This window comes from Falco cherrug, chromosome 2, assembly GCF_023634085.1.
Source record: "Falco cherrug isolate bFalChe1 chromosome 2, bFalChe1.pri, whole genome shotgun sequence".
NCBI lineage: Eukaryota > Metazoa > Chordata > Aves > Falconiformes > Falconidae > Falco > Falco cherrug.
The window spans coordinates 46,113,668-46,137,728 of NC_073698.1; the positions used below are offsets into that span (position 1 = coordinate 46,113,668).

The 24,061-nt window shown below is 34.6% G+C and overlaps 1 protein-coding gene across 29 annotated transcripts in view; it reads right to left on the reverse strand.

Annotated features, from left to right (window-relative positions):
• MYCBP2 (MYC binding protein 2) overlaps window positions 1-24,061 on the reverse strand; it is a 200,624-nt gene that overhangs the window by 125,572 nt on the left and 50,991 nt on the right. For 28 of the 29 annotated variants that reach the window (XM_055703008.1, XM_055703014.1, XM_055703023.1 and 25 more), the window contains exons 9-18: window positions 23,864-23,937; window positions 22,554-22,692; window positions 21,659-21,735; window positions 19,884-20,088; window positions 16,552-16,716; window positions 15,671-15,829; window positions 14,715-14,919; window positions 13,854-13,999; window positions 11,712-11,813; window positions 3,822-3,929 (exon numbers count right to left, since the gene is read on the reverse strand). In XM_055703008.1, coding sequence (XP_055558983.1) covers window positions 3,822-3,929; window positions 11,712-11,813; window positions 13,854-13,999; window positions 14,715-14,919; window positions 15,671-15,829; window positions 16,552-16,716; window positions 19,884-20,088; window positions 21,659-21,735; window positions 22,554-22,692; window positions 23,864-23,937 — 1,380 coding nt within the window. The remainder of the gene's footprint in view (window positions 1-3,821; window positions 3,930-11,711; window positions 11,814-13,853; window positions 14,000-14,714; window positions 14,920-15,670; window positions 15,830-16,551; window positions 16,717-19,883; window positions 20,089-21,658; window positions 21,736-22,553; window positions 22,693-23,863; window positions 23,938-24,061) is intronic. The other variant, XM_055703002.1, reaches the window with a different exon arrangement.

Sequence of the window (24,061 nt, forward strand, 5' to 3'; positions counted from 1 at the left end):
AGTAAATTATTCCATAATCTGACCTGAATGCAAGTAAAACTGCAATACTGAGCAATGGCAAAACACATCCATGTTCTCCATGTACTTATTTTTCTATGCTATATGAATACAACAAAAAGAGAAGCGTATTTGACTGAATGTGAGTTCTTGGCTATTTTCTGTGATCCAGATAGCTGCCAAATAGAAATGTATGTTTTGGAGGAGTAGAAAGATCTGCCTGTATCCTTTTTCCAGCAGAGGACAGAAACCAGGAAAGCTGCTTTCAATGTTGTCTTCCCAGATTAGGTATTCAGCTTTAATTCACAGGCGGACGAAAAGGCATACATTTATGAGTTACCTTATTCTGGTATGGTATGACAGATGATAAGGCAGTCTGAATGGAGAGACATAACTAATAGTAGCAGAAAAGTTACAAAGAAAGTAAAGTTTTTCATTAATAATTGTTATTAACAAATAAATATTTCTTGTCATGATAACATATGACTCAAATTCCAAGAAAGTTCTCATCTAAATTTCTCCTTATTGATGGCAGCATGTAAAAACCTTGCAAAGAAAAAGTGGCTCTGAAACATTTTTGGTGCAACTTTTATCTTCTTAAGCAAAGTGCAAAAAGTCTTAAGCAACACGTGTTTTGAACTTCTTTAGGAACACTTAGCACACAAAAACAAGTCTACCAGGTTATAGAAATGTCAATATGGAGCATATAAAGACTCCAGTATCATTCATTTCTATTATGTCTTAGATGTAGATTTTTCAGTCAGCTGTTTTTCTCCAATGAGTGCTTTAAACTACTTTATCCTTCAGACAACTATTTTACAGTTAAAAAATAAGTTACAAGTAAATTCTCTTGAACACCTGATAATTTTGTATTAGAATTTGAAAAACGGTTGTTATATAGCTTGTTCCATCTTCAGCTCCATCTAGCCTTTGACCTTTTGAGGATATTTGGTTTCATACAGTTTGGAATATTTTTTTCGTTGCCACTATTCACAAATACAGGAAACAAGTGGCATTTGCTTGCAGAATCTTAAGTGACTCAATTAACTTACTTTGTTTTTATTGCTACTCAGTTAATTTCTAGAGTTGTGAAAATTCTAGACTTTCAATAATCTTTTTTTTTTCTCAGATTCCCAGTGACGAAGTCCACAGGGACTGGAGATGCAGATTGGGAACTCAGTACCTCATTAAAGAATGAGGATGAAGCACAGGCTCATTTTTCTTCTTAGTGTCAAAGCATTCCATGAATGCCAAGAAGGTGGTACCTACTCTTTTCTATTTATACTTGCGATAGAGACACATAGACCAAAAAGATTATGATTATGCTTAATATGCATTTTTTGTAATAACAAGGATCTTGATACACAGACCCTATAAATGTGAAATGAATAGGTTACAATGGCAAGCTTTGCAGAAAACGAGCATTTTGATGAAGGAGTTTTCAATTGGACAATTCAACAGAAGAATTCCACAAGTGGAAAACAATGTAGATTTGATAATATCTACAAGTACATATCAAATACACTTTTAAAATTAGGTCATAATTGTGAGTTCTGAAGAAGCTGTTCACATTCAAGCTTAAATATCATTATCAAGAGAGGTTCTTCAGCTGCAAATGGAGAAGCAGGAACAGGTACCAGCAAGTTTAGTACTGGCCTCATCAATACGACCACTTGATATAAAGTTTTCTTGCCTGAAGATCTTGAAGGTCTGGTTGGCGTGAAGAGTTACAAGACTACTTGAGCAGAAAGATCTGAAGTAAGAATGCCAGTTTGGAAAGCATCATATTCAAAGGTAAACCAAAAGAATGTGCTGATCTCAATGTTACTGTCCTTCTACTGAAGTCAACATCCCTGCCTCAGATTGCCTGATTGTTGCTTTTACATTCTATGCATAGTAAAAGAGGCATGCCTTTTAAGGTGAGGTATACTACTTATCTTTTTCAAGATTCCCACCTTTCCTACTACTTTGATAACAGCCCACTTCACCAGTTTTCCTTTTTCCCTTGGAAGCTCTTCCAGAAGTTAAGGGGCATTTCTAGTTTCTAGTGGAATGTATGGTTGTCTTTTGAGAAACAATCTTCTGAGGCAGAGACAGGCCTCAAAGTTTACTGTAAAGATGTTACAACCTTCCTTAGCTATTTAGCATGAGCCACAAAAGAACTAAAATAAACTGAATGTTTCTTCACATATACCCTTCCTCAAGGAAAAATAAATATTCAGTTCTACAGGGCATATCTGACAAAATCTTTCAGCAAAATACAGACCTTCGCACTGTTCTTACAACTCTGAGAAGCCATGTAAACCTCAAACTGACACTAATGAGTATACCTCTTGTAAGGAGATACTTGAGCTGAAGTGAGCTCCAACTACTACCACATGCTGGAAAAGTACAGATGTAGGCAGGATGATCATACTCCTTTATGCACTCGCCCATGAGGTCAAGGCTTGCAAGCAGTACAACTAGCAGTAGTATCCAGCTCAAGAATACTGGTCACCAATGAGTATTGTCGTTGACAGCATTCAGGTTCTGTATGTTTTGTCTTTCAGCATGCAATCTCTCCCAGGGAGATTATGATAGGTTATTCTATTTAATCTATCATGATTTAAAGCACAGATAATATCTTTTCCAAACAGATTGAATATATGTTACGCAAATACAAAGGACCAGATTCTGCTTTCATTTCCATAAAATACTTAAGATGATTTCATGATCCAGCATGTTCGTAACTAGGTAGGCCTATCACTCACACACTGATATTGCATCCATAAAGGCTTCAAACTGTCATACCATTTGTTTGCACACATGCCAAATACTATCACTAACTTCCATTAATTCAACCTAAATGCCATTTTAACAATTCATATTTAGCTATTCATTAGAAAATAGGTGAAATGTTCCGGGCCCTCACCATTTTATGAGCTTTCTACTTACTTTGATCAGGTCTGTAATCTACATTCTATATATTTTTATAGGTAAATACATATGTACAGACACATTTATATAAAGATATATATAGAATCTATGATCAGATTTGATACAGCTCAATTTTAATAAATTTAGCTGAAATTTTTAGTAATACCCTATCTCTTCCTAGAAAAAAGAAATCACTTATATCTGAACAAATTACACATTTAGAAATTCAAGGTATAATGAATTGGCTTTCCAGACATACAAAACCATCAGAAATATCAAAGATACCTCCTAACTTACATTCTGCAAAAAATGTTTAACTCAAGAATATTGCAGCATAAAACCTGTACTTTTGATTTGTATTTCCCCTATTCAAAGCTAGTAAAAAAGGAGGTGTTGATTACATTGGTTTAAATATTTCATTTCTAAAAAAGCCTTGTTAAAAGATAACATACCTATGAAAATTTTTATGCTAGAATTAACAAGTCTGGAATTGATATGTTAAAGCAATCACCCCAGATATACAACACAAAGGTTCAAAAAAAACCCACAAATGCAATGCAACAGTCTGAGTTGCTGGAAGGTGTTAAAGTTTCCTAGGGTAAAATTAAAGAGCCTTAGGAAGGAGACAGTGTTAGAAATGAGAAAAGACATACAGAAAGACAATGCATGTTTCATAAAAAAAAAACCCAAAAAACCACAAAGATGATGCAGACTACCAAACGTTTACACTGTAAAAAAAAGGTTAACATTTAAATGTGTTTTCTTTCTCCTCAGGTAACAAGATACTAACAAGAAGAAAGGCAGAACCCATTTTGTGCAGTTCTTTGAAAAGACAGATTCAGTGCATGGAAGAAGTGACTGGGAAGATGGGCTTATTTCCACCCTAGCCAATAACGAAGACCAAATACCTTTGTGCTTGTCCCGTTTATGCTTTAGCTGTGCTGGATGGGGTCTGATTCTGGCTAGAGCCTGTTCTCGATGGTTCATAAAAATAGGACCAGGAAATACAAGGGGGCCTGAGGAGAAACATTTTGCACATGCATAGGAAAGCTCACAAAAAAGGAAACAGTGTGTTAAACAAAATTCAAATTAAAAACAATGAAAAAAATAATAATAATTATATAATTTTGTTTTCCTAAATTCAAAAGACCCTAAATAAGAAAGTTGCCATTTCTTGATAATAAGACCAAAATATTATGCAAAGAAACAATAAATATCCCATAGTGACAGTTTTACCTAAAATTGTAAGTATGCAACTACACTCCAAGCAATGGAAACAGAACAGGCTTGCACTGGAGTAAAATTTGATTGTCAGTATCCATTACTGTCTTTAATAGTTAAAAAGATTAATTATCAAGCTTTACATCCTACAATATTACATTCAAAATACTAATTTGAAACAGTATCATCATATCAATGCTGAATTTAAAAAACATAACGATCCAACTGTTTGTAATTACCATAATTAAAATGCCGAGTTCTCACAAAGAAAACAGCTACCCAAAACCACTTGTTCCATGGAAAATTATGCAAATCATATGACTTTTTTGAAATCTATTTTTAAAATATTTCCCATCTATGTAAAGATCTTCAAGAGAAGATTTGTATTTGAAGAAAGCAATGATTTATGTATTTAAAATTTTCTCCAGGCTACCTTTTCTATTTAAAATCTAGAACCAAGCAGTGCTGTATCAAGTTTAATTAAGGCTGATTATATGTAGATCATGGACCAGCAATTTGTTCCTTGAATCTGTATTTTTCCTCCATTTTCAAGGTTAAGCATGCCACCAAGAATTTCTTCGGAGGCATCTTTCTTCAAGAAGTCTCACTTTCAATGGAAACTATGAACCAGGAGCAGCTACTTCTGCCAAGTGCTATTCCATGGGTTCCCAGACCCAGTCCTTTCATGGATTAAAACAAAAAACAAACAGACAAACAAAAAAGCCCAAACCAACCAGAAAACCCAATATAAAACCCCAAAAAACTCCCACAACCCAAAACCCCAAATTAGGCTTTATGTCATGTTATAAACAGCTTTGAAACCTTGAAAACAAGTATCCCTCCTCTTTCCCCAAAATCATTATTGATACTCCATTTCCTCAGCTGAACTTTATTAACAAATTCATGTAGGCTACTTCTCATAAATGCCCATTCTCTTAGGTTTCCTGCTGTCAGCTTTAGACCACTAGTTCCTTCAACTTATAGTAGACAGTATGGAAAGAAATTTAAGTGGAAGTCAGGCCAATTCTGCCTAGCTTTAGAGCCTTCAGATGAAGAAACTTGCCTTCACACACAGAAGTTCACAAATTTTAGCATTAACTTAAAAAACAAAATTAAAAATGGCCCCAAAAACTCATTAATCATGTATGTTTCTACACACAGCATAGATATTTTGTTTGGTTCTGTTGTATTTCTCTGGACTCTCTTAATCCCATATAGGTCCCCTTGTTAATTAAGAACTCCTGGCAATCAAGGATCATCATTTGCTTTTTCTTTATCTTCATCTTTCAGGTTTTCCCTTTAGCTGTTTTACTATTGCTCCCAGTTTTCAGTCTCCTCTCAGCTGAAGCTTCCATTTAATAGATACATTTTTGGTAAAGACTACTTTCTGCCTGTCCACTTGCTGTTTTTAATATCCTACTTCCCAGAGTTTAGACTTACACAAAAAATTATACCACACTTTCCCTCTTTCCAAGTTGGAGGAGAGATACTAAGGAGTATACTGAGGCAGACCAGGAAAAGGCAAGAAAGGAGAGAGACACAAATAACAAGCAGATTATGAAAGCTAAAGATGTTTGAAGGACAAAAGATATAGAGGGAAGCTGGATGAAGAACAGGAGAAAATAATAAAAATAAATAATAATAAAAAAAAAAACCACGAAAAAACTTGCTTACTGAGAAGTTCCTGTTGAAATTAAAAGCCTGAGAAATAGAGAATGGACAGGATAATATGACAAAAGCAAAAGTGAAACTCAGATTAGAAAAGTTGTAAAGACAGATGCAAGGACTGCAAAGAGTACAGCATGAAGTGTGTAGATCTAAGATATTTGTGGGAGATCAAACATAAGAAGTGATCTCTAGATAACTTAGGCAAACAATTCAGAAGTTATAGAAAATGCCTGCACAACAAACAGATCAGGGGATGAGAGACAGCTCTGAAAGCAGCCTTTGGCATTTTAGCGCTCAGAGCAAAGATGGCAAAAGCATAAGAGAATTTCAGGAGGACAGAAGGAAATTAAGTACGTCAGGGTGAGGAAAAGAAATACAGGATATCTGGAAGACAGAGAATATCTAGGAAGCAGGAAATGCTGTCAGCTGCCAGCTCCAGCATTGTGCTCGCACACAGATGCCTTTAGTTGCCAAGCCACTCATGAATTACACTCCCCTGGTCTAGATGACATTTCTGTAGCAGTATCTAACTTTCTGACCAAAGCAGGATTTATCTTTGTCTCTGGATATTCCTATATACGCTACATTCCCACCTATTATGGAAAGAACCTGAATCCAAAAGAAAGCTTAATGCAATATATATCAATTTCATAGTAATTTATATCCAATCCATGTAACACAAGTCTGTCATTCTCTTTGGCTTTTTATACATGCTAAATCTGTAACATGATCATAATGTAATAAATATCTACAATTCAACTACATTGCAATGCATGTTTAGTCATGCACTGGGAAAATGTAAAGTACCTCCTCTCTCTCCAAAATACCACCACAGGAAACAACACATTAGAACAACTCATATAGATCATATCTGCTCTCTGCTTACATCTGAGGTTGCCTATATAAAGGGAGCAGAGTTTAAGTACTATGAATTATTCTGGTGGAACAACTCAGCCATGCTTTGGACATTTCCTTTATTTTGTTAAAAAATGCCTAAAGAGCATAATTTGAAAAACTCTTCTAGAAGCCTCTAACATAGATCTACATGGGGAATAACAACCTATCGCTATTCTTAGTTATTTTAGTAGCTCAAGTTAAAGAGATAAGCAAAGGAGAGTCACTGTTAGACTGTAGTGCTGTTATTTTAAAGGAATTGCTATATAATGTAAAATGACATTCACTCTCTCCCTTTATTCTTTATAGAATGCTTTCCCATAGTTAACCTGAGAGGTTAAACATCCATAGCCTAGGAAATGTCAAGATTAGCTTTTTTTTCTCGGTCCTGCAGGATCCAGGCCTTTTAAAATGGACTTTGTCTGGCAGTGAATTAAGAGCATGAAGGAAAAAAATGCTTACCTACAAAAATAATTTAATATTCTAGAAAATTACAATGGATTTATTAAATAATGCAGTGGACTACAGGAAAATGTACACAATTACTATCATCCTGCATGCATTGCTTTTGCATTCTTGGCTGTCTAAGCACTTAGGCAAAACTATCTAAGAGCTTACTGTTTGATTTGACATTTTGATTTTTTCTAGTAACTTTCCCTAAATAAACACTATTCAGCAAGCTGTGATTACAGAATACTGAAATCTATGATCTCAAATGGTGACTTCTACATCAGTGCACTGAATTTAGCAGGCTACCTGAAAAAATAGTACACGACCACAAAACTGAAGATCATATCATGAAGAAGAACACACATGAGCAGCGTAACTTAAGGTTGCACAGGGAAGTCCTAGGTTGGATGGTACTTTCTGTTGTAAAAACCTACTTTTTGGCTTCTGGAATACTTGTAAGAAATATTCACAGACAATGTCACTGTGCTGTGCAGGCACTAAGGTTAATTGCAGTTTGCTTAATTTGTTCAAAACAATGAAAATAAAACCAGGACACATGCCTCTTCCTGTGTTTTTAAAACTCTTTTCTATTGACACTTAAAAATTGTACAAATCAGACATGAAACAAAAATTTTTAGGGCTTCTTATAGGGGGAAAAGGAGATGCAGGCTAGCCAAAGGGCAATTTGGGGATGATAGAGAATGGGATGGAAATAATGATTTATGATAATCTTAACTTTGACACCTCTTGCCTTCTGAATACTTGACTTTCTCTATATTGTTAAATAAATGTGAAAGATGTATTTCTGTATATAAACACATAAGGTAACTTAAAACAGTAACTATAAACCAGAACTGTTCTCATTGAGTCTACTGCAAATCTGAGTTCTGAAACTATAATATAAATACCTCTACTTTAAAAATCAATTTTATTAACAATAATCACCTCTTTCAGACAATAATCACAAACTCAAGTACAACAATGTAATTTCACAGAACCATACCTACTGGTCATTAAGGACAAAAACCTACAGCCTTCTCTTGAAAGCATTCTTAAACAGAAAGTCATGTATGGGTCTGAGATTGTTTTGTTTCAAGTAGAAAGATTTGATTTTTTTTGGTTTGTTTAAAGAACTTTGAAACAAATATAACCTCCAGGTCCTGAAAGCAACAAAATAAATATGTAACTAAACTATAAAAAGAAGCTGTGCTAATATTTAATGAAAAATACTGTATTTGAATAGATAGTTCTGCTGTATATTTAGGTATATGTTCAGCAACGAACAAAGAATAGTGTTACTGACAAACTGATTCCAAGCCCATAGTGGCTTGGACAGATGTTAAACACTTTTATATATTACTCAACCTACTATGGTAAAACTGAACTAACCGAATCAGTTACACTTCAGAAAAATCAAAAATTGCCCAAATATACGCAGACTCAGATAACATTGTCTCAAAACACAGCAGCTTTCACTAAAATCAATCAATCTCCTGTGGGTTCTTTTGTTGTTCAAAATAGAATAAGATTGATGGAAAATAATTTTCCTGTTCTCTAAGGGCATCAAAAGCTAAAACTTGGTTAATTACACACCAAATCTCTATCTCTGTAATGATCATCTAAAAGTAGGTTTTTACATCATAGGCTGAGAAAGAGAAGTAGTGAAATACCAGTGAAGCACAAGACCATTTATTATCACCATAGTAAGAGCTATGTCTGTGGTTTTTTAGCTTATTAGGTAAATGTATTTTGTTTAAAAAGCTATTTTCAAATTCTTGCAGCTTTCTGAAAAAAAAATTTACCTTTAAGCAGTAAGTTAAAATATTTGACTACTTCTAAATTCTAAAGTGAAACATCCATCAATAATTATGTAGAGGTATTATGATATAGCATAGATGCTGTGATGAATACAGCTGGCTTTATTTCTCAAAAGGTCATACACCACACTGAAAAATGTGGAATTGATTTTGAGCCTTCTTCACTGCTCTTGTCAAGCCATTAAGCTAGAAGCAGAAAGGAGCAGCTGGAAGAAGTAGTTCTACCACTACCACAGAAAAGAAGCAAAACTGGTCACCTGAACACACTGTACTTTATGAACTGGAAAGAGTAAAGAAATATAACCAATATCAAGAAACTCTTAAGTTCTTTGAAATAATAGATTTATTATCCCAAACTGAAAAATATTTTCCACAGTTAATTTTAAGAATCTAATATTGATCCTAATATGGATCTAACTAAGGATCAAATATTTAAGGATCAAACCATTCTATGATTCTTGACTCTCAAAAACTATACATGCTTTGTTTCTTACTGATCTGGCATAAAAGAACAAAAGCCGCACATTAAAACACTACAACCCAGAAATCATAAACCTGACAAAAAACCCACTGTGTACCTGAAGGAAAGACCCTAACAGAGCTAGTCTGGCCTTTAACTGACTGAGCAATGCTTTCAGAGAAGTAAAAGGTTGGAATCTTTCTTTGGATCTCTAAATAGCTATTTCATTAATAAGGATTTGTTCAGTTACATATGCACAAATACTAGAACTTTTTGAATAAACTAAGCAGTCTGCCTATTCTTTTTAACATTAATATAATTAATTATTTTTCAGGTTGCAAAACATTTTGCACAGCAATACAAAAATCTAGTTGATTACTTAAATATTCTTGGTCTCTCTCATGAAAAGAGGATTATAAGGGTTCTCAAGAATGGTGCTGTTCTTTCCACCAGCTCACGGAAAATTGTAGCATTTGGATGGAGAGGCAATAAAACAACTTTTTCATATAATTGTGTAAATCAAGATCGATTATCAAATCAAATTTTCATACTTGACTATGTAAATCAGGATCTTTAAGTATTTGTCGAAACACTATTCCTAGCTTTATCACATAAGTCATTCCAAACTGGAAGAGGAGACTAATCTCCAAGCCTTCCAGCTAGACATACCCACTACCTCCAGCAGCCACGTAGGTATAGCATTTCAATGTTATTTTGATAGAGAATACAACATGATGTGTGCCACAAGCTGTCCAGCAACATCTTTTTAGCTACAGTCCCTATACACCTATCAACCCAACAATAGCAACACATTCCTGATATTGATCACCCGAGACTTAATTAAATCCAAAATATGATTTATTTTCTTTAGAGACAGATAGCATACAAAAGGGATAAACTGCTCTGGTTCTACTTCTAACCACAGAAATGGAAGCAAACTGAAATGTTTCTCTGCTGCTCTTTTATTGTCTTCCTTTCTTTTCTTTTTCTAACTGAAATTTACCTCCCAGCTCTGTCATCATTACCTGTCTGGGCTGAACAGCAGCAGGTTTCAATAATACCTGGGTAATTCAATGAAGATTTAACAAAAAATAATTGTTAGCTGTACCTAGTATTTGCCAGCAGTATGCAATGCAGCTCTAACATGACCTAGATTAAGGAAGACAAAAGGCTTCCCCTCTCCATGTCACAGCTAAAATTAACCATAAAGATTCAAAGAAAAACAAATATTCCATCCTCTTCCACATGTATAGCAAACTATAAGCCTTCTCTTCCTTGTTGCTCCTTATTTGTGTTAAAACCAGTGATTTCTTACTTGCAAGTGAAATAAAGCCACAATTTGCCCCACAAGGCTCACTGGCATGGAGTCTAGGAACTAAGTTTCATCATGGTGTGCAATTTGTATCTGAGTAAAACCAGTATCTAATTCCTAAAAGAAGAATCAAAATGGTATTTATGGTATTATATATTTATTATTCATACATATATGAAGAGCATAGCATTCCAACAGAGCTGTTCCTCTTCACAACACACAATAATCTTACCAATGACATCATCATGCTTCATAAAATATTATAATTTATGTCAGTTTAAATCTCTCAACTTTAAATATTTACCAGATTAAGACACTGAGGTATTTTAAAACAAGAACAGTACTAAAAATTTGTTAAAGTACATATTGTTTATGTAGAAAATCAGCAATACTTCCTGAGGTAGATAATACACAAGGAAAGAAAATTTTGAAATTACGCAGCGTTTTGTTTTTTAATTCAGTCAGTGTGTCAATTTTTTCATGCTATTCAAATGTAGAAAAGTTCATTGTATGAAACAAGAAATTCTGATTACATATTGTACAACATAGATTCATTCATTTAAAATAATAATTAAACAATTCATATTAGAGGTAACTAGCACTGGACAGGTTTGCAGTCATTTCTATTCTTCATATAAAAAAGCATATAAAAATATGCTTTAGCATCTACATTTTTAAAAACTATTATTGAACTAGGAAACAACAGAAAATGAAAACTGACTATATGAAAGTAATAAAAAATGCTACTGTTCACCATTAAAATGCTGATTCTTATGAGCAGACTTTGTTAAACATACAGATTTTTTACAATTTTCCAGAAGCATGCTAAATAACATAAGCTATCCATTTAGGTTCTGATTCTTGTTTCATTACTGTATTGGCTCACTGGAGGAAAACTAATTAATTTTCATTAGAAAACAGACTAAGAAGTTTGCTTGAAGTATTCAAGCCTCTTATCAATAGGAAAGTCACTTACCTCTTCCTTCTTCCAATCTATGTCTCCTATTTACACGTTGCCGCTTTTCTTCTTGCCGTAACTGAAGGTGTTCTTCAATATTAACTCCAGGAACAGGTACAGCTACATAGATTAAGAAAATAAAATATGTAAAACTATCTGTAAAAATTTTTATGATGGTAATAAACCCTAGAAGAAGTTAAGTAAAGGAAAACTGAAGCCTACTTACTACCTGCATCTTACACTGCTCTCACACAGTATTTAAAAATAAAGAAAGGAGTTGAGTAAATTTGGAAAAGAGTTTTAGGCCTTATCTCTGAATTTCCTGGTTTTCATGAATCTGCCACAATTCCAGCATCACTGAACAGTATTTAGCACATACTATAAATCTGTATGTGCCTAATAGAAGGAAATACTCAGTTACGTGTTGTCATTGTTATCTCAATTTTCCCAAAAAAAGTTTCAGAAAGGTTTATTACTAAAACAAGCATAAAATAGCTTATATTTTAAAAACGTTTTAGATAGATTAGATATTTTTTAAGAATGGTTTACCACTGTATGCTCTGTGCTTACTAAGAGTCTGTATGTAAATCTTATTTAGCAAAATAGGTAATTTAATAGAAAATTGAAACAAAGTGAAAAGCACTTTTTAAAACAGAAAGCATGACTTGAATGAACACAACAACAAAATTACTAGAAGCACTACCTTTTTCCAACGTTTCTTCAGCAAACTGCAAGAACCTAAATAAAATACACCTTGCCCCCACAATCAAACAAAAACTCCAGCTGGAAGTACTGTCACTTTTCTACAGAAAAATGTGGTCAAGTCCTCACCTCAAACTATGCCAAGCCCAACACAGCACCAAAGAGCTGTTGCCTATCCTGCTGGGAGGGCAGTTATCAAAGTGGAGGTTTGCACAAAAACTGTAACTTCTTCCTGGTCATGCATGAGAACAGGGCTGTGAATCAAAGCTGCAATTCACCATCAATATAAACCTACTTCTGTGATAGCCATATAAAAGAAAATTATATTTAGAAATATCTGTTTGGAGGAATCGGGAGTGCACAGTGAGGTTGTTTGGGGTTCTTACTGTTAATTTATCAAGAGGACCACTTCTAGTTTCTATTTAACTTTTGCTTGGGGAAAAAAACCTCCCACACTCCAAGTACAGCATAAATTTTCTATTGTTACTATTCCACCCCCACTCCCTACCCCCAATAAAATATTTATACATCTCATCAATTTAAGTCATGCATTTGATTTTTTTTTGTATTCCTTCTCTATAGCAAATACTATATCCATATATCCATGCAGGACTAAGGGCTCTACATAAATCTAAGCATTAACAAGAAGGAAGGAAAACCTGACCTCCAAAAACCTGTAATTGCCCAGTAGAGAGAATATAATATTAAAAATGCTGGGATAACAGATCTTAGAAGGAAAGACTCCAAACTGTATTTTCCAATAATCATACTAGTTGGCTTTTTTTCCCCTAAGGTGGGTATTTTTGGGGAGGAGGGCTGGGGTGGGAGGTGTTTGGGGTTTTTGAAAAGTAAATTCCACATTCCTGGCAGCTCTTTTTCTCTGAAAATTTATAAGAGAAAAAATAAAAAAGTTTTCAAGAAACAATATTCCCCATCTTCTATGTAACTACAAAAAACCCTGACAAAAAGATTATAGAAAAAGTTTCAGGCTATCAAAAAAGAACAAGAACAACTTTCTAGTATCAGTATCATAACCACACAAGACAAAATGGACACAGGTCTATAGTAAGGGCAAGTTTAAAATATTTCACTTACCAATGTGATTCCACTTTTCTATTTCACCAATTAAATCTACATGATAAACCACATTTTACCCATTTTAAAAATATAATGCTAAAACTATTCTGTAAATCTAAAAATTCAGTAATTTGATTGGAAAGAAAGAACTGCATTATTTAAGATACAAAGTTTTATCATACAGAAGAATGAAAATACTAACTGAAATATTAACTGAAAAGAACAAACCCATTTCTAAACTAACCTATTATTCCAATTCAAGTTTCAAAAGTCATCAGTGGGACTGAGTTTATTAAAGAGCGTAAACAGATCTACTGAGGAAAAAAAAGGTGCAGCAAGAAAGAAAATTAAAAGCCATCTTGCTAATTTCATGTCACTTACCCAACAAGAGATCTAAAGGTATCATCTCTTTTACAGCATCAAGGATTCCTCTTTGCCTTGCTTCCTGGCCATCCAGTTCTCTAGCACATGCCTTGCAGCAGCCACATACAGCACAGCCTGACTCACCTGAGCCACAGCCACAGATTCTGCAGCAAATAAAGAGTTCCTTTATCACTATCTTCTATTTCTGTGCTTTACTGATGCCTTGGTAATTAAAGCATACATTATTTATTTGTTCTACCTCTGGATATGTAATTTTTCCTGAGATAAACAGAAAATATAGCTAATTTAAATCCTAGCTGCTGTTCCATGGTGCCAGAGAGCACACACTAACCATGCATATCTGAACTGACTTCTCAGCATTAACTTTTCTTCATTTAATTAAACATACACAACATGAAAACATGAACAAGTTAAAAACAAGCACAGGCCATGCTGGATAAACAGTAATGGCAATATGTAAAGCAGTGGCCCTTTATGCAGCTCAACCCCAAAGTAACAGATAAAAGCAACTGGAAGAGCAAGATAAAAAAAACTTCCATCATAGGATGAAGAAATGTTATGCCAAAGCCAGCAGCTCTATCAAGAAACAGATTACATTGGTGCTCACATACAACAGCTTCTAGTAAAGAACTATATGCTAAAGAAATGTTAAAAAATGAATTTAAACCTAAATCACTTGAAACTATCACAAGCCATACACAAAAATTTTAGCCTACTTCTGATTTTAAAAGCAGACTATTTTTAGATATAATGTTACCTTAAATGGAAGTTTAAAACCACATCGACTCAGTTTGTATTCAACACATGCTTTAGCCATTCAACACACTATAGCAAGTGTATTTCCATATGTTTGCTTACCCTCCAGGCACCCTGTCAGGACGCCCACTACTAACACAGCTAGCTCCATAGCCTGTGCAATCTCCACATACAGTGCACACCATACACTGTTCCAGCTTCCATTTATGCATGCCTGGAGGACACATCATGGACTTCTCATCTTTTTCATCCAGTTCCTCTTCTAGGTCTTCATCCATTGCTGTTGCCATGTTCTCCACACCAAAACCTAGTCAAGATATTGAAACAAGAAAGAGCTGTTTTCTGAGGCCAACAGTGGCTGCTGCAGAAGCTCTGAAGAACACACGCAGATCAGGTTTTAAAAGGAGTGACTAGGCATGCCTGCTTTGCATGCTCAGCCAGCACAACGCCTGTAAAACCCCTCTGAGCACAGGCTGGGGTACATAGCTATGGTTTCACAATGAAAATGGAAATGAAACATTTATATTCAGTATACGAGTAACAGGTCATTTACTCATCACATATAACATATGCTAATCCAGCAAAGATGAACAGGTATGACTTTTCATACCTATATTTAGGAGTAACGGAAATGCTCGGTTTTCTGGAGAAAGATATAGACTTACAGTCATGCCCTGTTTGGGCAAACAACAGCCTCAAGACTGATTGAAAACAAGGAAAGGTAGAAATTTTTTTCTTACTAAGACAATGGCACATAGTAAGACAAGGAGTGATGAGGTTTGATTTTACTCATTTGTTTTAAAGAAAAGCTTTTTCACTGACAAAAGTAATTGAGATTTAATTTTTTTTTTTAACATAACTAAGTTTATTAGTATGTGCAGAATACCAAATACCTGACATTCAAGTGAAAGTATCCATACCTGTGTGTTTCTTTAAGCATGTTGCAGGTACTTTAGCTTTAGTATTGGAGTTATATTTTATAATAAAATGCTTAGCTATGTTTTCACTTGTAATATTTTCCAGCACACAAAACAAAAGGAAAAATCTAGGTCCTTCACCTTTTCCTCCCTGGCTCATGGAGCCTGTGTCTCGCCCACACTGTCCTTTATTATTTACACCAAATGTCCAAACTTCTCCATTCTTCATTAACACACAGGTGTGAGCTTTGCCCATGGCTACTTGAGTCACAAAATGGCCTTTCAAATCTGTTACTAAACCTATAAGATATAAAACAGTTGAGTGGTAAATTGTACTTTCTACCCAAGAAGGAACTTTCAGAGACATAACAAAACTGCTAATGGATACTGACAATTTTTGAATTAACAGCAAAGGAGAAAAGCAGATATAAAAACCAAGTTCTAGAATAAGAAGTGAAAGGAGAATTAGGTCTAGGCCATTTATCCTGCAAGGAAAGGAAAGCCAAAACCAAACCAAACCCTGCTGCAAATCACTTGTTCTGAAAAACAATTCTAAAGGAGTTGTAATGCCACTGGAGTTTATTTCTTCAATATTTTATTTAAATTGAGATGCACTGGATCACCTGCAAATTCAAAACAGGCTGTCTTTTGAGCAAAGGAACATATAAGGCCTGGTTTTCTGCAGCCTTTGCTCCTGACAAAACATGTCTCATTTCTGTTGACTTTTCCCTGTGTGGCCTTCTAGTGTCAGATTAATACAACAAATAATTTATTTTTTCTTCTCCTTAGTGGAAGCATTTGTTTGGGCATTTGTCACCAGTGCTGCTATACATTTTTACAGAACTTAAGGAAATTGTCTTCTCTTTCTATCCTTCTGCCATATTTGGCTGAATCAGCAGAAATTCAGAAATTTAGTAGGAGAGTAGGAAACACACAAACATCATTTACACATGTTAAAAGCTTCCAGACTCATTTCAATTACTCTAGTTGAAAAATCACTTAAAAGAAAAATATTAACTTACTTGTACTATCGGAGTAAATGGCATCTTTTCCAAACATGTAGAGTTCTCCATCTTTCGAAATTACAGAACTGCTTCCATTATTGCATGCTGTAGATATGACAATCTTTCCCTCCATTTTAATAATTTTTTTAGGCTTATATGGTTTTGACTGCCGTCTGCTTTTAGCTTTAAATAAATAAATAAGTTGCAAGTCATTCTACCAAAATCATTTTCAAAGGCACAATAACATTTGTTTTATAATTAGGGGTTAGTTTTCAGACTGCTACTGTCATCTGTATGATTTTTAATGGATTACACCGGTTTCTTTCAAAAAATTCAACGGCAAAGTCATGATGAGATAGGTATCTTCCAGGAATGATTCTTTAAGTTTTTCTTTTATATATAGACTGAACTAACTTTGTGAACTTTACAAAGCAGTGCATAGTAAAAAAAGAGTCCTCATTGCCATGTGAGAAGAATATATATGACAATATATGCATAAGTTTACAGGGAAATGTTGCACAAGTTCTTTACAAGAAAAATATTAAACTCTATTAAAATCATTGTCCCAGTTTCAGCTGGGATAGAACGAATTTTCTTCCTAGTAGCTGGTACAGTGCTATGTTTTGAATTTAGCATGACAATAATGTTGAGGACACACTGAGGTTTTAGTTGTTGCTAAGTAGTGCTTACTGTTAGTCAAGGCCTTTACAGTTCCCCATCTGCGCCAATAAGGGAGGTACACTAGAAGCTGGGAGAGAGCATAAAAAGGACAGCTGACCTGAACTAGTCCAAGGGATATTCCATACCTTAGAACATCACGCTGAGTATATGAACTGGGGGGGGAGTTGGCCAGGGCAGACCGATCGCTGCTTGGGGACTGGCTGGGCACCCATCAGTGAGTGATGAGCAACTCTGTCGTGCCTCACTTGGTTTTCTTGGGTTTTATTCCTCTCTTTTTAATATCTCCATTGTCATTACTATTATGACAATTTTTTACATTACTTCAATTATTATAGTGTTCTTATCTCAACCCACAGGTTTTACCTTTTCCTGACTCTTCTCCCCATCCCACTGGGGGGGGGGCAGGGAGGGAGTGAGCGAGCAGCTGCATAGTACTTAGTTGCAGGCTGGGGTTAAACCCTGACAACAATGTTTAGAAAACCTCTGAGTCACAACAGATTCCCACAGGAAGAAAAAGGGAATAAAAAGTGCTAAAAAAGCCCTACCCCAAAATCACTATTTCCAATCTGGTCTCAAACAAATCAGTAACAGCGTAGCTAAAGACTGGATAAAAGAACTAATAGCTATCATTACTGTCGGTGATTCCTCACCCAAGTCAAAGAACTGCCAGTTACTTTCAGTTGCTGACAGTTACCAACTTCCTACAAAGAACACGTACACATACTGTTGACAAAAACCCAGTCTCCCTGCCCAGGTTTAAAAGAAATAAGGGGACTAAAAAATAAAACCTGTGCATATCCACTCTGAGCCAAATTAAAGAGGCGAAGAGAACCAGATGAGTCAGAAGAGAGCTGAATTTATAAAAGAACATAGAAAGACCATCATCAGGTCCTTGAGCAGATTCTTCAGTAAGAAGATCTGGTAAGCACTGAATCTTCTCATTTAATTTTTGCTACTTAAAAAAAAAAAAAAGTAGCAGCAGCAGTTTACTTCACAGTGCTAAACTTCTGTGTCATCTGAAATTGTAGATTAATTATACAACAAAAACAGTCAGTTTAATTGTATTCTGGATAACTTCCCAATAACCGTGCAAAGAAATCTTGAAATTTATGCTTTTAAATATATTTCCTGAAATATTTTTGCTTGAATCTCTTAAATTTACTTTACATTTACTGGAGAAAGTAGTATGATTTTGTCCAACACAATTTTAATTAGATTTGCATTTAGGAAGACTCTAAAAAGTTACTACAGCACATACTAAGCACATACCAAAGTACTACTAGTAAATTCCCCTCACTCTGAATACATTCAAAAATCCACACCATATGCATTATCAAACCTTAAAATATGTTCTTGACTGCATTTTAGTTATATTACATGAGAAAACACAGTCTTGGAGAATACTGTCAGTGTAGTTAATCTTTTACAGGAACAGTAAGCTAACTATGCTTTCTTTCTGCATGAGCTATGCCATACGTCACATATGCAGCCTGCTGAGTTTTTGTTAACAGCTTTCTTGAAAGGTAAAATGCCTACACAGTTGATTGAAACAAAGCTGGACTCTACCATTGCTGTTTATCAAGACTTTAAATCTATTTTTACATTCTATTTTAAATAAATTTTAAAATTCTAACCATCTACTAGTATCCAAAGACTTAAACAGTACTCAAATGTTGGTATAAAATTCATAATATTTCTAATTGACTGCACTGAGGCACAAATATTTCAGTCTTATTAAATCTGTGTTTAAAATCTATGGCTAGCAGATTGAAGTTTTCCACAAACTCACCTTCTGAAAAATATATTAATTTCAATGGTAACATTAAGTTACATTATTAAAGAAGGACATTATGGAGAGATTCATTTGAAATTGAGTTAGGCTTGTATAGAAATATACATATTATCCTATTAAAATGTACACGTGAGGCTGACAACTCAAATATCAGCTTTGTTTTAAGATCTTCAGGAGCTAGACATTTTTCAAAACTTTTTTTTAAAAAAAAAATATTAATCTAACACAACATAACAGAATAGTCTGTTTTCTAAAGCGAAGTATTTAACATCAGAGCAGATCAGAGCTTTAGGTCATCTAAAGGTAACTTTCATTGTCTTATAAAGTGTATTTCAACCTAAACACACAGCTTCAGAGATCAAAACTAGGAAGTCTGATAATTCTATATTGAAGAGGCGTTTGTTAGTCTGAAGACCAAATTAATCTGTCTTCTCTAATGTCTGAAGAGTTCTGCTCGATCAAGCACAGAAGACCATGCTTCTACAATTCCTAATCAATGTACCTCTGCATCATGGAGAGGCATTAGCTGGCAAAACATCGATTTCCAAAGTTCTCTAAAACAACAGTGAAAAGGCTAAAGTTTGGCTCTTCAGTTTTTGAGACAAAGTTCCACGCAGACAGCATGGCCTCTTGACCAAACTTATGACTGCCTTTCCTCAGGACAACTCTAAAATAGCACTCCCATGATACAATCCAAACTGTGGTAAAAGATCATAAACATCTCTAGCTGCGAGAGGTGGTGGAATTGGTTGTCAGGGTGCAAAACTCAAACTCAATGGCATGCTTACATGGTCTTGGAAAACATTTAAACTCTTCAAATTAAAAGGTGGTTAACAGGCTTTTATCAACCATTGGTCAAGCAAGTGTAAATACATACTTGATTCGCCATCCTCTCCCTTACTAGCAGAACCTGTGAAGAATATGCTTCCATCCTCAGCAACAAGTAAGGCGTGTGAGCCATCATGTCCAACAGAGAACTGAATAATCTTTGGAGATTTTGTGATTGGGAGTTCAACCCATTTTCCTGCTGAAGGACCACCTTGTTTGATTCCAAGGCTCTGATATTTGCCTGTATAATAAATCTAGGAGAAAACAGTTCACAATTTTTAGTTATGCCACAGCACTTTAAACATGCATAATTTTTGAAGTTGCATTATTTTTAAATCCCATCACTTCAAACCATACAGAACTTTCCCTGAAATTGTTTACAGTATTTCAATATCTCTATTCTAAATTCATGAATTTTGACTTAATGGGGGAAACATTCTGATTAGATACTGTTTTGAATTGTGCTTTCTACTGTGCCACAGAGTTAGTTTTCATATATAATTGTTTGGCTAAATGAGTTGAACACACAAGAAAGAACTGTACAGAAGAAACTACTCAGAGGAAACCAAGCATTGAAAACACTTAAAAGTTAACTCAGTGTAAAACCAAGATGGGACTATAACAATAAAAATAGTTTAAAATACCAAATTACTACAAATTTTCATATGCTTTGACACATTTTTAGAACTTCTTTTCAGTAAATGCACAGTGGCCATTGAGTACATAAATAACACAGAATAAAATATTTCACATGAACAAACACAAAACTACTGGTTTGGACTAAAAAGTTTCCTCTAGAACCATGCTACTCAATAGTAATATAAAATAGGTGTGTTAACCTACGTGGGCACCTAAAGCCATTTGTCATTGTCTTATAAAGTGTATTTCCTACCTAAACACACAAATTTAGAGATCAAAATTAGGAAATTTGTTAATGTCATACTGAAGAGGCATTTGTTAGTCTCAAGTTCAAATTAACCTGTGTCCTCTAATGTCTGAAGAGTATTGCTTGATCAAATTCTGTTTCATAACATTAAATTTTTTTAGGAAAACATAGTTAAGTTTATTTGTGAACATTTTCACCAGTCTCACTGTTTTGATAGCAGCAGAGCAAGGCCTTCATTCCAAAAAAGCAACACAATTCTGAACAGAGAAAAACAAGGAACTATGCTTATACAAGTAAAATAACATCAGTTTCCCAAACCAAAACAGAACCACAGTAAATAATGTAAAAAAGTCATAGTCACAGTAAGCAAAATTATTTCTAAATGTCAATGAATATGCAAATGTCTCAGAAAAACAGCCTCCACCGAGCAGAACCAACATATCAAATCATTAAGAACAGGTTTAAAGAAATTAATTGAAAACTTTGCCTAGGGAAGATAGTAATTTTCAAAAGGATTGGAAAAATCAGGCTGGGATTTAAATAAATGACTATGGTCAGAGTGCTTACGTAAAGTTATGAGGCAAAAAATTTTGCAAATGTGCTATGTGCTAATACATCATTTTAGACAAAAGGTAATTTTGTCCCCCAAATCTAAAACAAAGCCTCACACCGTCTTTAAGTAAGACTGACCGTAGAAATTCCTGTAAATTTCAAGCCACAGATTTCTCAATGGTTCCAACACCATCTGTGGTTTTAAATAACCATTTTCCTTTTTCTCTTTAAAGTAGGCTCTGAAAATGTATTTAAATAGTGTCATATAAAGTCTTTCTAACATACTAAAAAGGCAAGAAGCTATTTTGGAAAACAGTAATTAAATTAAAAGACGTGTAGATATACATTGGTGTAGTTCGTTATTTACTACAGAACATGTTCAGTACCTTTCCACTAGCAGTTTTCATTAGTGCAAACTCTCTTCCAGCACCAAGGACAGCTGATTCCTCATCAAACCCTGTACCTGAGTGAGTAAGATTGTGTTAACCAGACAGTTTAACCAGTCGGTTTCACAGACAAGTTTACAAACGTAACTCTGCCCGGGACAGTTTGTCATAACAATAAGTTCTAAGAAAGTTACAAGTGAAACAAAGTCTTGCTGCCACAAGAAGGCTTACAGGGCTAGACTTGACAGAGTTGTTCAAAGAGGTAAAAAGCACTAGCATAAGAGCTACTGCGCTTGGTCAGAGAAAAGGTCCGTGTAGCCTTTTTGTTCTGATAGCACCAAAAGCAGAAACCTAATGGAGAAAAAAAGACCCACAACAAAGGCCAAGTCATATCTCTCCAAAATGCCTTTGTAGGAACCAACATTATTGCATCTCAGACTCTAATGCAAAGGTGTTTTTCATGTAATTTAATATCTTTCAATACATTTCTGTTCCATTAATCCAGCCAACAGTCCTTTTAAATTTTGTAGATTTGACCCAAAACAACAAGGAGTTCTATAGTTTATCTATGTGTTATATGAGCACCATTATGAAGTCCAAGCTTCAAACAATTATATATTTATTGCACAACTAGAGGAAAATACCGGAAAACCATTGATCATGCTACAGATAGAAATGTGGTTTCAAAATGTGTATGTGGATTACTATGAGTCAAATAACGCTTAAGCAGTTTCAAAACCCTTGTACTTCTCCACCTGTTTATAATGGACCTATACCTTCTTGCACGTAATAAAGGCAAACAACAGGAAGGGCAGTGTTTTGGTTTCATTATTTGAATTACTAGGGTTTTATTAACCTTCACAGAAGAGAACTTACTTCACAGAAGAGAACTTACTGATAATGTGCAAGTCTTTCTCCAAATCAAACAATGAGATGCCACAGGCATGTAGGCATTTTCTTGCAAGCTTAAGCTGCAGCTCTTGTTGCAGTACTGGCTCAGTACTTGTTGCAAATATTCGCACTACAAAGCCATCCTGCAATAAATAAATAAAAAACAACCTACTTTATACTGTATAATAAATGCATTAATTTACTTTTTAAGGCCTAGGTGCCTCAGGATAATACTGCTTCAGAGCAAGTTATCAGAGGACACATTGATAAATGTAACATTATTATACAGGAGAACAGAAGAAAGTGTCAAACAGGACGAGCTGAAGATAAGCATCTGACTGACCTTAAACATACTTTGAATTCTATGAAAACACTATGAACACTATGAAAATGGTGAATTACTATAATTAACTCTGAATCTCACCACAGAAATATTTATAACTATTCACATTTATCTTTTATGCCCTCCTGATCCAGAACCCAAAATTCTGCATCGCAGTTAAAAGTAACTGCTTTAAAGAGTAGCTAAAACAGGTTTTTGTTTACAAGTGTAGATCAAGCATCTTCATCTGGCCATGTTAAACGTTGTTTTATTAGCAGGGAAAGGGATTAATCCTGGTTCTCTTATAGGTGCAAGTTTGGCACTTCTTGCCAAGCCTGTATCACCCCATCCCTGCCCTATCCCTGTTTTACAGCTTTCTCACTGTCAAAACACAGTGATCCATCCAGATCTAAAAATGTAATAACTGTCTGCCAAACACAACACAGAACAGCTAGAACTATTTTGCCCTTAGTAGAAGCACTTACTTGCATTTCCATAACTTTGGCCAATAGGCAATTTTCATATAAAAATCTATCCGAATGTAGTATCTTTCATACCTCTTCTATTAAATCTCGCTGAAATTCCCTAACATGTACCAAAGCAATTACAAGAAACTAAATTAGAAAAATAAAAATATATAATTAAGCTCTAAGAAGCTTATGCCACAGAGATCCTGGAGAACAACAGGTTAAAAAAAAATTATTCCACGTATAAGATTTTTTTTCCTCAGAAAGAGCAACAACATTTTCCTTAAAATTTATCTGAAAAATAAAAAAACCCTGAAAAATCCATCACAAATTAAAATTGTGTGGGTAAATACCAAAATATTGCTCCTTTATGCACAAATATGGTAGTTTCCCCATTATCTCTAGTTACATGGATTTCTTCCTTAGCAAAGAAAAAGCCAAACATTAAGCAAAAAGGACGCTATAAGTATTGTAAAATAAAACAATTCAGTTGAAAGAAGTTTACCCATCATATGTAACACTTACATCTCTAGATGCTGCTATTTGATTAATATATTCTCCATCAGTGAAAAGGATATTCTGCCCTTCAGTATGACAATCTGTGAGAAAGATGAAATGCACTGCATCAGTTTATTTTAACATACATAACACACACTGTTAATCACACTATGAGAATTCTAGTTTGCCTGAAGAGAGATTAGACTGTTCTGATAACATGTTATT